The 15,339-nt window shown below is 44.9% G+C and overlaps 5 protein-coding genes across 5 annotated transcripts; 1 reads left to right on the top strand and 4 right to left on the bottom strand.

Moving 5' to 3' along the window:
• Positions 1-236: 236 nt before the first annotated feature.
• L199_000658 (uncharacterized protein) lies at positions 237-1,759 on the bottom strand (the record flags this gene model as incomplete). Its single annotated transcript, XM_064886422.1, has 6 exons — positions 237-462; positions 527-609; positions 678-992; positions 1,090-1,384; positions 1,481-1,599; positions 1,688-1,759. 6 exons carry the CDS (start codon positions 1,757-1,759, stop codon positions 237-239), a joined length of 1,110 nt encoding a protein of 369 aa, XP_064742494.1.
• Positions 1,760-2,105: 346 nt separating this feature from the next.
• L199_000657 (uncharacterized protein) lies at positions 2,106-6,831 on the bottom strand (the record flags this gene model as incomplete). The annotated part of the gene is made up of 16 exons (XM_064886421.1): positions 2,106-2,495; positions 2,565-2,710; positions 2,786-3,062; positions 3,149-3,281; positions 3,382-3,653; positions 3,726-3,880; positions 3,934-4,042; positions 4,115-4,267; positions 4,325-4,434; positions 4,500-4,632; positions 4,700-4,801; positions 4,854-4,979; positions 5,047-6,110; positions 6,171-6,366; positions 6,442-6,554; positions 6,645-6,831. 16 exons carry the CDS (start codon positions 6,829-6,831, stop codon positions 2,106-2,108), a joined length of 3,666 nt encoding a protein of 1,221 aa, XP_064742493.1.
• A 367-nt stretch (positions 6,832-7,198) lies between these two features.
• L199_000656 (uncharacterized protein) lies at positions 7,199-9,408 on the top strand (the record flags this gene model as incomplete). The annotated part of the gene is made up of 6 exons (XM_064886420.1): positions 7,199-7,301; positions 7,468-7,611; positions 7,698-8,007; positions 8,078-8,185; positions 8,248-8,397; positions 8,487-9,408. The coding sequence occupies 6 exons, from the start codon at positions 7,199-7,201 to the stop codon at positions 9,406-9,408; spliced, it is 1,737 nt and encodes a 578-aa protein (XP_064742492.1).
• A 409-nt stretch (positions 9,409-9,817) lies between these two features.
• L199_000655 (uncharacterized protein) lies at positions 9,818-12,327 on the bottom strand (the record flags this gene model as incomplete). Its single annotated transcript, XM_064886419.1, has 4 exons — positions 9,818-11,315; positions 11,393-11,555; positions 11,669-11,690; positions 11,773-12,327. The coding sequence occupies 4 exons, from the start codon at positions 12,325-12,327 to the stop codon at positions 9,818-9,820; spliced, it is 2,238 nt and encodes a 745-aa protein (XP_064742491.1).
• A 766-nt stretch (positions 12,328-13,093) lies between these two features.
• Positions 13,094-15,286, bottom strand: L199_000654 (uncharacterized protein; the record flags this gene model as incomplete). The annotated part of the gene is made up of 4 exons (XM_064886418.1): positions 13,094-13,272; positions 13,347-14,741; positions 14,845-15,116; positions 15,192-15,286. 4 exons carry the CDS (start codon positions 15,284-15,286, stop codon positions 13,094-13,096), a joined length of 1,941 nt encoding a protein of 646 aa, XP_064742490.1.
• Positions 15,287-15,339: the final 53 nt, after the last annotated feature.

The following is a 15,339-nucleotide window of genomic DNA, read 5'->3' as shown; positions in this document are numbered from 1 at the left end:
CGCAAACTGATGTTAATCTTGACTATCTAGTGTCGAATGGCTTTAAACGACCACACAATACACTTCTTTTCATTCTCACTTTGTTTGGTTTTCAAGGATGCATAGATAAATACATATTCTCTTCGCCTATTGTTGCTGCTAAACCCTTGCTGACCAAAGTCCAACTGATGTACCGCGATTGAATACCTACTGATTCAGATCTCCCAACTCAACATCATCTCTCTCCAGGATCTCACCTAATCAATCAACGCATCCATTACCATCTTAGCTAATATCGTATCATTCTTAGCATCTAGAGGTTTCGTCTTGTAATCCTTCCCGTTGACGATCGCGTCGTAAATTAACGGTAACTCAAGAGTGTAAGGATCAACGTATGTGGGTCGGATAACCTGTTCAGAGAAATCACCGGAGGGTAGTTGTTTTTGGATAGTCAACTTGATAGGCAGTCCTTTCACGTATGGGCTGAAGTCATACAGAATAATCAGCACAGAGTACCGAACATATCGCTTTTCTCAGGTATACTCACGTATCATATTGGATTTTGACTCGGCTCTCATTAGTGTAAACTTCGATATGCGCATCGAACACCGCTACTTCATCGATTGCCATCTACCGGACCATTTCGATTCAACGTCAGTCCGATCTCCTAGAGAGTAAGAAGGGACGACATGACCCACCTCATAATAACATTTAAATCCCTTATATCCCCAGACGACATTCCACCACCAAGACTTATCACCATTATCACTCCTACTTGCGAACAGACATTTCTCCGGCATACCGATCACATCCCTCATCGCTGATAGATCATGACTTGCTAAACTGTGTAACAGACTCCATGAATGCGCATTACGCTTATCCTCCTGTGCTTTATCACCCAGATTTTCCTCTAAGTTCGCTTTGATCCGTTTGATCATCTCGGCTGTGGATGCCGAAGGGTGGTCGGAGAAATATTGTTGGTATTGACCTGATTGGGAAGTAAAGTATTTGTTCTATCATAAAAGATCAATAATGTACATTAGCTATACACCTCATAAATACTTTAAAACCACATGGATAGATAGATGGATAGACTTGAGCAACACTCACATTCCCAATGATATCCCTCACTCTAACATATTTAATTTCCTTCCCTTTGATTTCCTCTTTCAACCTCTCCAAAGCCGTGGCATACCTCCTCATGTACCCTACAAAAATCACCACGTTATTCTTCACTCTAGCTTCTTCTACTAGGTCGTACTCTCTCAGAGTCTGAGCCATGGGCTTCTCGATCATGATGTGTTTCCCGGCATTGGCACATTGTATGATGTGTTCCGCGTGGAATTGATCGGCGGTGAGGATGAACACTAGATCGATAGGTATAGATGAAGCGAGGAGGTCGGTGCTAGTCAAAAAGCAGGGGTTCAGCACTTTTCATACCCTGTGAATCAATTTGGAGTGGTACATTGTGATCTTTGCTTTGATTACGACTCAAACTTACACAGAGGTGAACGTATCAGGTATACCGAATCTTTTACTGCACAATTCAAGTGATTGAACGGATATATCACATAGTGCGGTGATCTTGTACATGTCAGAAGCGACGATGAGGTTCGGTATCTACACGAGTCATATACATGCAAAATCAGAACCTGACAACAACGGCTGACGCCATCAGCACTATGGGTAAATGCAAAAAAACACTCACATGAGCTATCTGGGCGACTTCCCCACATCCTATAACAGCGACGTTGAGGATCTTGTTATTCGCCGAGGACATGTTGGTATATTAGTATACTTTGCGAAATATGTTGAAGAAGCAATGGTTGAATTGGATAGAAGTAGTCGCGAAGATGCTATCGATATGCATGCAGAAGGACATCAATCTTCCCCACTTAATATATATCTTTTCTGTATACATTAGACCTCGGCCTTGACCTTTTCCTCATTCTGATGGTTGAGATCAAGTGGACATCCTCCACTTTCGGTCCGACAAAAACCCGACTTATCTCCTTCGGACCTGATCAACCGGAGTCGCTTTTTGCCAACAATGAGGCGTAGACGGCGTGAACATCATGCATGTCCGCGTCAAGATCTCGAACATATATGATATCGAGCTATAACTATCACTTCATCCTCTTACATACCCCTTCGACATCATTCACAGTGAATTCCAAACCCAATCCCGAATCAGCATAAGATTTCGACATGATACCTTGTGATCTCTGAATCTCCTTGACCAATCCACCTGTCACTTCTTTCCACACTATCTGCACTAAGATCACATTCGCGGAAGAGCTGTTGATATTGGACCCAGGTTGATTGGACTCGTCATCATCCAGTATGAAATGCTTGTCAACTCTCTTTGATAAAGTTTCAATTGATTTCCTCAAGTCTTTTAACGATCCGTGATCTTTCAGAATCTTCTTGAGGGAAGATCGATTATAAGCTGAATGAAGGGGTACTTCGGATGCTGGGGTGGTCACTAGTAACCTATCGATACCGTCGAAGAAGTCCTGTGGACATCAAACACACAACTCAGGTTATAGTCAATCCAGATCTACCAAAAGTTCATCTTCACTCACCATGAATCGTCCAAATGATCGTCTCAACAGCAATTTCACATATATACCCATATTCTCCTCGTATAGAGCTTTCGCACGTTGTAAGAACACGCCTAGTACGGGTGAATTGAGCTTCTCCAGATCCTCAACGAGTTGGTGCATGTTTTCTGTAGGGAACAACATTGATCAGCGAACCCCCTTCGTTTCCGGCGGGTTTCTTCTACCCTCATACGCGAACTCACCTATCATAATAACATGGTAATTCAGCTGCCCCTTATCCTCCGCCGCTTGACTATCCGCTCTATCCATCTTAGCGAGCTGCTGTAAACTCGTGAACACTGTATTGGTTATCTTCTCGTAGATATCGTTGACTTTGGTTCTGATGGGCAAGTCATCCGAACCATCAAGCTGAGCTTCCATCTTTTCGATGAATACCGGGAAATGTTTGACGAAGAATGCAACACCTTTACGTTTCTTGATGGTTATTTTGGATGCTTCTATCACTCGAACTTGCTCGTTCTGCGTGCGAAGGACATGAAAAAATATGATTTGAGCTTCTTTTTCAGCTGAAAACAACATACACCGAAGCAAGGCCAGAGACTTACAACAAAGTAATCTAACATCTGTCTCTGTCTGGCGAGTTGCTTATCAAACAGTTGAGTGAAGAAGATCGAAGTATTCTCTTCTTCTGCTTCTTTAGCCAGACGTTCGGTTACAGCGATGATTCCGATGATGGCTCTATTAAAGGTATGACCCTTTAGCTGGAGGACGACCCCACGCATGCCCAGTCAAGCCGACAAGATTCTATGGGAAATGAGAATGAAGCTAGGACACTCACACAGGCGCCTTCTCAACAGCAGCCTCCGTCCACTGTCTCAATTCCCCTTCCACGAATCCAAATACCAAATCCATCATACTTCTCACCAACTGCATCATCCCCACGCTCATCCCTTTACTCGCATGTCGTGCAGCCTGTCGTCTGAAATAACTGTCAAGCTCCATATGATCCGCGAAAGTCGACTCGGTATCTGTGAGATGCAAGAACGCGGAGATGAAATCTTCCTCAGAGACTATCTGGTTGATCATCTCTGTTAAGGCTTGTCTATATAGCTGCATGATCCGAATCGAAGCGAGTCAGCTGCTGTTGTTCTAGGGGGAATCGTAGGGAACAAGATAGCTGACATCGGAAGCTCTGAGAGAGTAATCATCTCCACCTTTCTTATCTTTCTTTTGCTGATTATTCGATCCAGAGCCTCCCAAACCGATGACAGTCTTCGACTTCATTAGAGCAGATGGTTTTCCGATATTGGCAGTGGGTCCAACGGCGGTTGAGAATGCTATGGAGGAGCATATGTAAGCTATGTCCACTAAAAGTATCACGCAAGCTTACAGGCATCGTTGGAGGAATCGCCCAAAGCAGAATTTAGGGATCCCATAAAATTCATCAATAAGTCTTTCATCTCTGATTGATGTAGCTGACTGGCAGTTGACATGTAATTCTGCAAAGTAAGGCAAACATCAATATCGTCAAGCGCGAGCTGAAGAAAGGTTTGCCCTCTGAGCCAACTTACTGAGCACAGCTTTTGGTATCTCTCTTCATCCATCTCCTTGACATATAAGATCAATCCTTCATACGTCATGAGGTATTCTCCCATAGACCGATGCGGTGCAAGAGTCATAGTCTTCTTAGCAGTTTTACGGTATTCAGATAAAGTAGTATCCGACTACATAGAAACAATTGATCAGCTGAGGGATACTGGCAGAGCAGTCAAGCGGCTTACCTGATACTTAAATGTGACATCTAGGTAATCCGCTACCCTCTTACAGAATTGTGAACTGTTTTCCCGGTATTCCTGCATTCGAGCGATAGTCGCCGCAACTTCGGCATTAGCTGGGACAGATAATTGAAATTTTCAGCTGTGTCATTGGAATTCGCGGGCAGCATAGCTGACTTACCACTATCCATACCAGCTTGGAGAGCTTTGTACAGTGAGGCCGCCGCTCTCTCAAGTGTCTGTACACCTCTAGGCGTACTAGGTGATTCTTGGGTGAGCGTTCGTATGTCTTCAGGAGGCACTTCGACGATTTGCTGAAACAGAATTGAGCGCGGTCAGCGGCGATATCCTTACCGTGGGATTATACGTAACTGAGCTCACGAGCAGCTGTCTGATCTCATTCAGCAGAGCTTGCTGATTGGACGTCTGGACTTGTAGACCTCTATTCTGAGATTCGATAAACGATATGTCATCCGATACGGCCTAACCCGACTTGTCAGCTTGCAGCTATGTTCGTAGCAAGCAGCCGACTCACGTTCAATTGCATCTTATATCCCGTTATCTGCAAGTCAATATCATCCAATTCCAATAATGCTTCGTCTATATGACCCAATACTTGGGCTATACGATCGTCCGACTCGAGGAAGGCATGGATATTTGCCTGCAAAGCACGCAATACATTCAGCTTGATATCCCTTTCACCGCGTTAGACAACCCAGCTGACTTACCGAGTCCAACGCAGCCAGTTCATCCAACAATCTACCTTCAATCGCATCCGCTCCACCTTTCTTCCTTTCACCCAGACTACCAGCATTATTCAGTCCAGCCGTCCAATCAAATCCTTCTAACATCTCTTCTACACTATTCATGATTGCCTGATCATTCTCCTGTCCATCATCTACCGATAAACCAATGGCACCTGGTAATATACCAGTTTTCGATTTCAGCAAAACTTCTCTCGAGAATGTAGTATCCAATGGTGGAGGGTGGAAAGATGCTCTTCGAGTCAACTTCTTTTCTGGTGCTGGAATATTATCGTTCGATGAACTGCTAAATGTAGGATCGGAAGGTATGAGAGGTGAAGCTTCCGTAGTGGTTATGGTGGGCGTGAGCATCTGCTGTGAGGGCTGTTGACGTGATGTAGATTCAGGTTGTAATTGCGGTGTAGGACGTAGTGTTGACGGTGTATTGGAGCCAGTACCGGAAGCAGTAGAGGAAGCAGGAGCACTCTGTTCTCTACTTCTTCCTGAGCCTGAGGGTACATTCGGAGTCGGTACAGTCGTTCTATCACCTTCGTTGATGGGTCTCAGACCCTCACTTGAAGCTTTTGTCATCGGCCTACTATTGGTAGAAGGCATACCATCGTATTCGGAAGCTGCCGATGCGTTCCTCAACCCACTCGGTGTCAATCTATCTTCCGACCCCTTCCTTGGATATCCATTTCCTAATGCCACATTCGAGCTGGAAGGACTAGGTACGTTTGCATTCCTAGGCGAAGGTGTCCTACCGTTAGATTGATCAGGGATAGACGGTCTACGAACAGATGATTCTCCAAGAGGAGATCGACTGAACGCGCTCCCGCTTTGAGAAGGTCTTCTTTCCTCCTCGAGTGAAGGGCGAGAGCGTCCGTCGTTAGAATGATGGTAGTGGCTTGAAGCTCCTGATGCCATTGAGGAGGATGATCCGCTACGAGTCTGTTTCATTATGTTCGGTGGTGCAAGTTCCATAGAGCGGCCTAAGGGTGAGGAGAAAGAGCCCTGTCGATCCATTGGCGGAGGTGGTGTAGGGATGTCTGGGAGAAGAGAGGTAAGTGCGCTTCATAATTTACAGTATGAGCCCGAATTAGACCTACAGTCACTTCCACTATAGTTCGGTGCGGTAGGTTGAGGTTGAGCAGGAGGTGTGAAATTAATCAATTCAGGTAATTCTCCCTTCGTGTATGTTCGATACACTTTGACTATCGAGTTGAGAAAATGACTTTGATCTTTCGAGCGTTCCGTCGTCCAGTGATATCGACGGATGGTCATTGTCAGTGCGAAGTCGGTAGGCTGACCATTCAATTTACAATATTAATTATCAGGATCAGAACTGCGACGATAGCTGATAAAGCAAGGAAGACTCACACCAATGACTTCTAATATCCTCACATCTTCCAGATGCCATGTTTTCCCTTTGGAGAATGAAAGGTTGTTATTCCGCTTGGCCTTGTGTATCACCACTTTGCCAAGTTTAGTGACTAAATTATCAAGATTAATCAGTAGGGTTAACAACATGAGCTGTCTTTTCTGCGTTTGGCAAGCGAGCAGACAGGGCAGCTCAAGCTCACCAGCTAGCATGAGATATCTCGACTTCGGTCCTCCATGGCTATCACCTGGATCTTCCTCGTACACCTTCAAATATGATATCAACGTCTCTTCAGGTGTGCCATCTTCGTCCCTCTTCGCGAATAGCGATGAGATGATATGTTGCCGGGTGTCGTCAGAGGAAAGCTGTCGGGAGTGCTGACCTGACATCCTGATGGGTGCGCTGCCTTGCCCGTCTAGCTCCAAAGTGTTGTCACGATCGCAGTAGGTATCTTTATAGACCTTACTCGCTATCAATGATGCTGTCACTGTCGTCAGTGTTGTCATCCTGTGGACCGTGACCCGGTAACCGTCATCCATCCAGCGGCGATCTCCGTCGTCGCCAGGTGCTGTTATATGGGGGGATCAAATTGAATTAGGTGTTTGCCACCCATTCCCATTTGCACGTGGTGATTTTTAAGATTTCAGAGCCATGCTTAGATTTTTTGGATTTGGAAGAGTGAATCATCTTTGTAAGCTATTCTGACATTCTCAAACAGTATCAACAAACCTTTTAGAGAAGATCAGATCAGTCAAGATGGTAGCTATGGAGTACGAGCCCGATGCGGCAGGACAAGAGAGCTATATATTGTGTGCGGACTGTGGGACGGTCATTAGTAGTGCTAATGGAGCTGGTCTTTGTGAGTGAACTTTCCTGAGCTGGTTGCCACTGGACTGCATCGTGCAAGTGGAAGCGATGAATCATATATTCAACGACAGTGGAGATGAAAGAATTCAGAATGGTTATGATGTTCAGCGGATCAAGATGGGTGATCAGTCACTGATATAACTTTTCCAACACCGCAGGTGTCGGTTGTCTAAGAAACACCGTCGACATAACAGAAGGTATACCCAAAGAAGCGACCTTGAACTTCTGTAGAGGATGTGAAAGGTTCCTTTCACCGCCTCAAACATGGGTATCTGCTCAGCCTGAATCACGAGAATTACTCGGTAAGTCCAGTCATCTATCTGTCTATCTGTCTATCTATCACATCGACATTAAACGAGTCTAGCTAACAATACATTAATATCCTTAGCTATCTGTCTAAAGAAAATTGCACGTCCATTGATGAAAGTCCGCCTGATCGACGCATCATTCATCTGGACCGAACCTCACTCCCGTCGAATCAAAATTAAAGTAACGATCCAGAAAGAAGTACTTGCCAATACGGTCTTGCAGCAGACATTCGAGTTACTGTTGGTTGTTCATACAGGGCAATGTCCCCAATGTACCAGATTGGCTGCGAAGAACACCTGGAAAGCTAGTGTACAAGTCAGACAGAAGGTCACGCATAAGAGGACGTTCTTGTGGTTGGAACAGTTGATTTTGAAACATAATGCCCACAAGTGAGTCTGTTTCTACTATATTGGAAACCCCGCATAATGATATGCTGATATTCTCATTGGGTTTTCGTAGAGATACGATCAATATCAATGAAAAGAGAGATGGTCTCGATTTCTTCTATTCAGAGAGGAACAACGCTATAAAGATGGTGGAATTCTTGGCAGGTGTGGTACCCGTTAGGTAAGCTAACGGATTTGCATCCATTCAAAGAACCTGTAGCTGATCGTACTTGTTGTTTACAGAACCAAAGCATCCGAACAGCTTATTTCATCTGATACTCACTCCAACACTTCCAACTATAAATTCACCTATTCCGTGGAAATCGTTCCGGTCTGTAAGGACGACTTAGTCTGCTTGCCCAAGAACCAAGCCAAAGCATGGGGTAACATTTCGTGAGTGTCTTTTCTCATTCGTGAAATACATTTTGTTGAATATGAAGTATATAAGCTAAATTCACTTCATTGTTTTCTTCCGTTCACAGACCCTTAACAATCTGTTCCCGAGTCGGTAACACCATCCATCTCTTAGATCCAATGACACTACAACAAACCGACGTTACAGCTCCTGTATACTGGAGACAGCCATTCGACTCCCTCGCAACCGTCACAGACCTCGTCGAATTCATCGTCCTCGACGTAGAACCTTCCGGACCCGTTCGGGGAAAGTACGTCTTGGCTGACGCTCAAGTTACCCGATCATCATCTTCTTCAGGAAATAACATGGACGAGGATGGTATGGGTGACGATGGGATATATCATACACGTACTCACCTAGGTGGTATCTTACAACCTGGAGATACAGTCTTAGGATATCACTTGACCAATGCGAATTTCAATAATGACGCTTTCGAATCATTCGATCAAGATCGATTACCCGATGTTATACTAGTTAAGAAAACTTATCCAAACAGGAGGAAGAAGAGTAAACCCAGGAATTGGAAATTACGTTCGATCGCTAAAGAGGCTGAAGACGTTAATGAGAATTCTAATACGGTTGGTAGAGGTGCTTTAGGAAGGAAGGGTGGTGTAGATCAAAGGAATGTAGAAAGGGATTATGAACTTTTCTTGAGAGATTTGGAGGAAGATAAAGAGATGAGGGCTGCTATCAATCTTTATAAGGCCGATCAACAACAGCAAGGAGATCACGATGATGAAGATGGTGATGTTGGTATGGGAGAGACGAAGAAATCTGGATCAGGTATGAAAGGAGGTAAGAGAAGGACTGGTAACGGTAATGCCAATAGTGGATCAGGGATGCAAGTGGATGAGGATATGGGTGGAGACGATGGTGAAGGTACAGATGCGGATGATGAAGAGGAAGAAGATTTCCCAGAGATTGATATTAACGAGTTACTAGAGCATTTCGAGGAGATGGACATGGATGACGGGGAAGAGGTGCAATAGGGATGTACATGACATACACATATATATACCTTCCGCATACTTTGTGTCTCTTCATGTATTATACTATACCTATCTTGTCTTACATGCAACGGCTATCTCCTAACTTGAACGCTAGTATGAAGAGTTCATGTGATCGAGGAGAAACAATCATGACAGTGCTAGCAAATCAAGGGTTCTAACCTATAGTCATTGTCATTATCATAATTGTCATTATATCAGATAGTCCCAATCGTATACTAAAAATATAGTTTAATACAGTACAGAATAAAAGAATATCCAAGTGTTGAAACAGCGACAAAAGAAGATTTGAAAAAAAGCATATATCCGATGATAAAAGCATACACATTATATATCCTGAAATTAAAGATAGACAGCTAACCTGACCGACGATCTTCTTGCCTCAAGGTGATCATCTAGATCTCCCGAATAGAACTCTGACCATCACAGCCCCAACTCCAAATCCTACCAAGAAAAGATACACTGGTAATTCCCTGACCGTTCTGGGCAATTTATCATCCTCATCTTCTCTTCCTGCACTTGAGCCTAGACCAAGCAAATCCAAGATGCTCCTAGTATGATTATCGTTGTTAACCACATCCCTGTTCTTCCTCTTCCTTGTAGACTTATCATCGGTCGTACTTGTGACATTCTCCAATTTGTCCTCCAGCTCTTTAATCCTATTCATCAACACCTCCATCTGATCTGTCATCTTCCTCTTATCACCTTCTCCTTGATCATGACTGTGTCTATCCATGTTCATACTACTGGAAGTCGAGGTCGAAGTCGTCTCATCAAATATACTCTGCACTTTGGACGGTCTGAGCGTAACTCTCCTAGCAGTAGTCCATCTCGATCCCTCCAGTTCCAATCCCGCGAAATTAGCTGCAGCAGGACTTTTCTGTGCGGGTCTCAAATACCCTTCTTCTTCTTCTTCTCCATCCACATCCCCTTCTTCGTCAGGGACATCACCCTTGACCGATTGCATATTCAAATCTCTGACTGAAGGATATTTAGGACCTGATGATGATCTTCTACGTAATGCCGCATAAGGATTGATATTAGGATGATTCGATATATTCTTCATATGTTTCGATGGTGACGACGACGAGAACGATGATCCCACATCACGTCGGGTAGATCGACAAGGCGTAGAATCAGGAGAGGGAGAAGGCGTCATGATACCTAATCCTGCATTGCCTTGACCAGATGGTCGTTCGGGTGTGGGCGTCACGGAGAATCTACCTTCTTCGCTCTCCCTCGTTCGTTCCGGTGTAAGACATTCCACTAGTGTTGGCATGGCTCTGTTATCGATGGGATCGGGATCAGGGAAAGACGAGGTATACGGTGGTGGGGGTGTAAGACCTTCCGTAAAGTTGAGAGCTGCAGCCTGAGGAGGGGGCGCTTTGATCGTTCCACCACCTTGCTCTTCGTCGTCATCCTCTTCCTCCTCAGGTAGATGATCCGCTGATTTGGCAGATGTAGAAGATGTATATCCCTCTTGTTCACTTATACTTCCCATCGAAGAAACGTCCGATACCTTTCTACCTATTTCCCTGTTCCGATCTAACTTATCTTCCCAAGCTTTCCATCGTTCGGTGACACTCTCACCCGTCAATTGAGGTTTCAATTTCCCCATTCCATTGTCCTCCTCATCTCCACTCGTACCACTATCAGACACGGATGAACTTGAACTCTTCGCATCGAATGCGTTGGCCATCCTCTTCACTCCTGTCATCTCGTCTTCTTGCTCCTCATCTTCGCTCTCTTCCAATAGGATCGATCCCTTACCGAACGAGTCGTCAGGGTTGGAGGGAACCGATTCGATCCTGCCAGAAAGGGAATGTCGACGGAGACGACGAGCGATGGTCTGCAGAAGGGGGAGAAAAGGTGGTGGACGAGTGGTGTTGCTAAATCAAACAAGGTGATCGATGTCCGATAAGCTTGTATACTTTATACCAAGCATGATGCAAAGGTATCCACTCACCCCCATCCATCTGAACTACCTTTCAAGAAATCTCTACCCGACACCCTCTGTCTCAATACCCACGATTTGATATCTTCCACCAACGGTGCAGGGAGGATATGACCAGTCCCTTCTGGTCCCCCCGTTCGAAGGGTGTACCCAAGGTATTGTGATAGTTCGGATGCTGTTAAAAGCGACAACAATTCAGCTTGGTCAGGTAGTGATTTTCATCGGACATGATGATAGTCGACAGCAACAGGTAAGGCAGAAAGGTATAAACCGAGTAAAGTCACTTACGGGTCCACAATTTCGGGTTCATCTGATGTCATCAGACATCAGCATCTTGTACCCTGCCTGAGCGAGAAGATGTGTATATGACACGTGCACGACAGAACACTCACTGGTAAATCAATCTCCCTCTCCTTTTTGTCGACTTTACCTTTCCCACCCCTGTTCAAGAACTCAGGTAATGTCCCACTCCTCTTCACTCCAGGTCTAATCCTTTGACTCGAAGGACTTTCCATACTCTTCCTTCTATCTTCTGTCTGATCTTTTGGAGCATTGGGGTTATCCAATATGTAATTGAGAGAGGACATCGATCTACTTGATCGATGATGACTTGGTGAAGAGGGAGGTTGAGCAGGCGAAGAGTTTGTTCGAGTCAGAAGGGACGATGCGGATGAATGGATAAGATAGGGATGGTAGTTCTTCGAACTTGAATTGGGTGTCTTAGTTGGTGATGTAAGCGAAGAATTGGAGGTTGATTTGCTGAGTGTTGTTGGGTGAGAGGTGGATGTGGATGTGGATGTGGATGTGGGGAATGATTTGGGAGTGGAAGGAGGCATGATGGATGTCGGAGACATGATGGGCGATGGGAGGTCTGAGAGTGATTGGAATGAACCAGAGGGGGTGTAAGATGGTAAGGAAGGGAATGAGTTTGAGCTGGTCAATGGCATTGTTAGTGATGTACAATGTACAAGGTGATGTGTATCGACAAAGGAGACAAGGAAGAGTCAATGTAAGGTAATGGGAGATGATGAAGATGTAATGTAGTTGCTCACCTTATATTTTCATGCTCTGAAGGATAGAAGCTACTATCTAGACTCTGTGATCCAATCTCAAGATGGCTAAGCCTGCTGAATGAATCAATGATGTTGTTCTTGGAGTGAAGAACGTAGGGATGAGGGATATGAAACAGGTCGGAGTCGTTCACTTGCCACTCACTCTCTTCTCGGATGGGAATGAGTTGTTTGGTCCGTGCCAGTACTACGAGTAGAGTGTTATCGATGATGACTTGATGGTACCTGAATCTTCTTCTCAATGAGATGCCAGTGGTTTCATTCCATCTGCCAAGGGCTGTATATACGATCGACTATCACTTGCTGTGGTTGATGGATATCTCTCTATCTTTGGTATGGATGAATACTATTCATGATGATGATACGATCATGTTTGTGCGCGACTGTCTTTCGTTGAACTGACCCTTGGCTTTGTTTTGGTTTTGGGCAACCCACGTGAGCGATGACGAAACATGCAGCAATTTGAATGTGGCACATTGCTCGTACTTGTATGCTTCCCACTCTGTATACATATCTACACGAAAATCTAACGTCTATCACCAATATAATGTATATACAATAAGTCTATCTACTTGTAAGACAGATATACGGAAGTCGGAAGGTATTGAATCGGATTTATATACAATATAGTATGAGTTTGTTTTTAACACATTTTCCCAGCAATCTCTTCACCCAATTTCTTGACTTCCTTCTTCTTCCATCCTCTACTCTTCTTATAAATCGTATCTTTAGCACCCAACACTTCTAACAACGACTTCGTATCTGACTCATATTTCGGTGACAGATAGATTATCATTGCTAGAGCAGCTAATAATCGATGTGCTACCAAGACCAACACGCAAATCAGCTATCGTCGCACCCTCTCTTTTGTCCATTCTAACGGGTTGTAAACTTACAAACATCTTCATCATCTTCTCTTCCAATCGCTTCAACAATCGCACTGACCAACTCCACCTCCCAATCCACATCCGCCAATTCATCACCTTTATTCCTCTGCCTCCACGCACCTGCGTTAACAGCTATACCCGCTGCGGAGGACCTAACGCTCTGATCGGGATGTAAGAGCGACTCAACCAATATGCTGATTACTTTCTCTTGAATTTCCACGTGTCCTTCAGGAGATAAAATGAGATTATCCAATTGGTCCAAAGCGAGGAGGTTGGTGATTAACCTTAGGACAGTGAGTAGGAATGGTTTCGGTGTGTTGGTGGGACCCACAGAGGAGAGGGTATCAACAGTCAACGACAGTATAGTCGATATGGGATTGTTGGACAGAGTGGGAGTAGCAGAAGGGGAAGGTCGTAAGTTCACAGCTAACAGAGCCGATATTCTATTATTCGTCAAACCGACTCTCCATAGATCGATTACGGGGAAGGTCTCCTCAGGTTTCAGCGTATCTAGCAATCTATCCGTAGACTCTATCCAGTCATTCACTAAATTTCTTAGATCGGCATCACTCAAAGTTGATTTATTCTCCAACGTCGGTATAACCCTATCTTTCACCAATTTCAAATCATCTTCTCTTCCTTTCCCATTTACGAATCCTTCCAATTTACCTACCAGCGCAGTATAGTTGGGCGTATTACTAGCGGTAATCGGGTTGTGAGGTAGGGATTCGATGGAAGGTAAAAACATCTTTCTATGTATATGAGTAGGAAAACAGTCTTCCAGGAACCCTTCTACCTTACCCTCAAGCTCTTTCTTACTAGCACCTTTCATTTCATCTTTTTTCTTTCCGTCTTTGAAAAAGATGAATGTCGGGGTTGCATGCACACCATATTCCTGAGCTAGCTGTCTACCTTCTCCAATTGATAATTCAACTTCAACGAATCGTGCGCCTCTAATACCGTAAGTGGACGAATGGATCGACGAGAGCGTTTCGTATACCGGCTTGATCGTTCGACAAGGAGGACAAGTAGGCGTGTTGGTGAAATTTACGATAACTGCTGGATGCTGTTTCAATATCGAGTGGAAGTGCGTGACGGAGGAGACTAAAGTCAGAGGTGAGGTCTCAGGGTTGGGCGGGGTAGGATTTGCCGGCGTCGTTCCATTGGCTGTTTGTTGGGAATGAGCACGAGCAGCGACTGATTGAAGTAGAGCCGAGGCTAATGCAGGAGTGGATGTGCCGGAAGAGGAAGGTGGTGATGCGGTAGGCTGAGGATTGACACCCGGTTGGTTGGGCGAGGGACCTGGAATGGGACGCTCGGCAGGTGTAGTCTGTGTGAACATCGCGTCGATCTGTGGTTTCATAGCTTGACCGAAAGGTGTTGAGAGGAATTCAGCAGGGAGCCCTAGTCGAGGAAAGACGAGACGGTTATCTCTAATACACATGTATGGACCGTTCGTGAAGATGTGCGGATGGAGAACAAGGTCTGCCATGTCAAATGTACTCACCACTAATCCATTTCGGTATCTCCTGTCCAGTCAAGAACCCAACCACATCCGCCGTAAAGTGATTACAGTTAAACTCGATCAAATGGTATTTACTCGGCGTATACATCTCTCCCAAGCTCTGTAGATACTCATTGAACGTTTCTTCGTCTATGTGAGTTTCACCTACGTCTATAATGTGTAAGGGTGGGCCGTGGTGGGTCGATCCAGGTTTGGAAGTCAGGATACCTTGACCGTAGAATATCTCTCTGCCCCATGCTACCACTGATGTGTGCCTAGTGGGATGCAAGAGCGGTAAGCAACGGCACGTCATGTGGTCTGAGGAGATAGATCGAGAGGATTGAGCTTACCATATCCCATCAATCTGCTTACCCGTCAACATCAATGACATCTGCTTGGCCAAACCTCGAGAGAGATCGTACACGTATAGTTGGACTTTGGACATCATGTGGTGTTTGAGAGGATGGAGGATGTAACAAAAGGGAATGGACTGACAGT

Source organism: Kwoniella botswanensis, chromosome 1 (assembly GCF_036426115.1).
Source record: "Kwoniella botswanensis chromosome 1, complete sequence".
Classification (NCBI taxonomy): domain Eukaryota; kingdom Fungi; phylum Basidiomycota; class Tremellomycetes; order Tremellales; family Cryptococcaceae; genus Kwoniella; species Kwoniella botswanensis.
The sequence above is the reverse complement of the archived record's forward strand: the minus strand, read 5'-3'. Positions and strand labels throughout refer to the sequence as shown.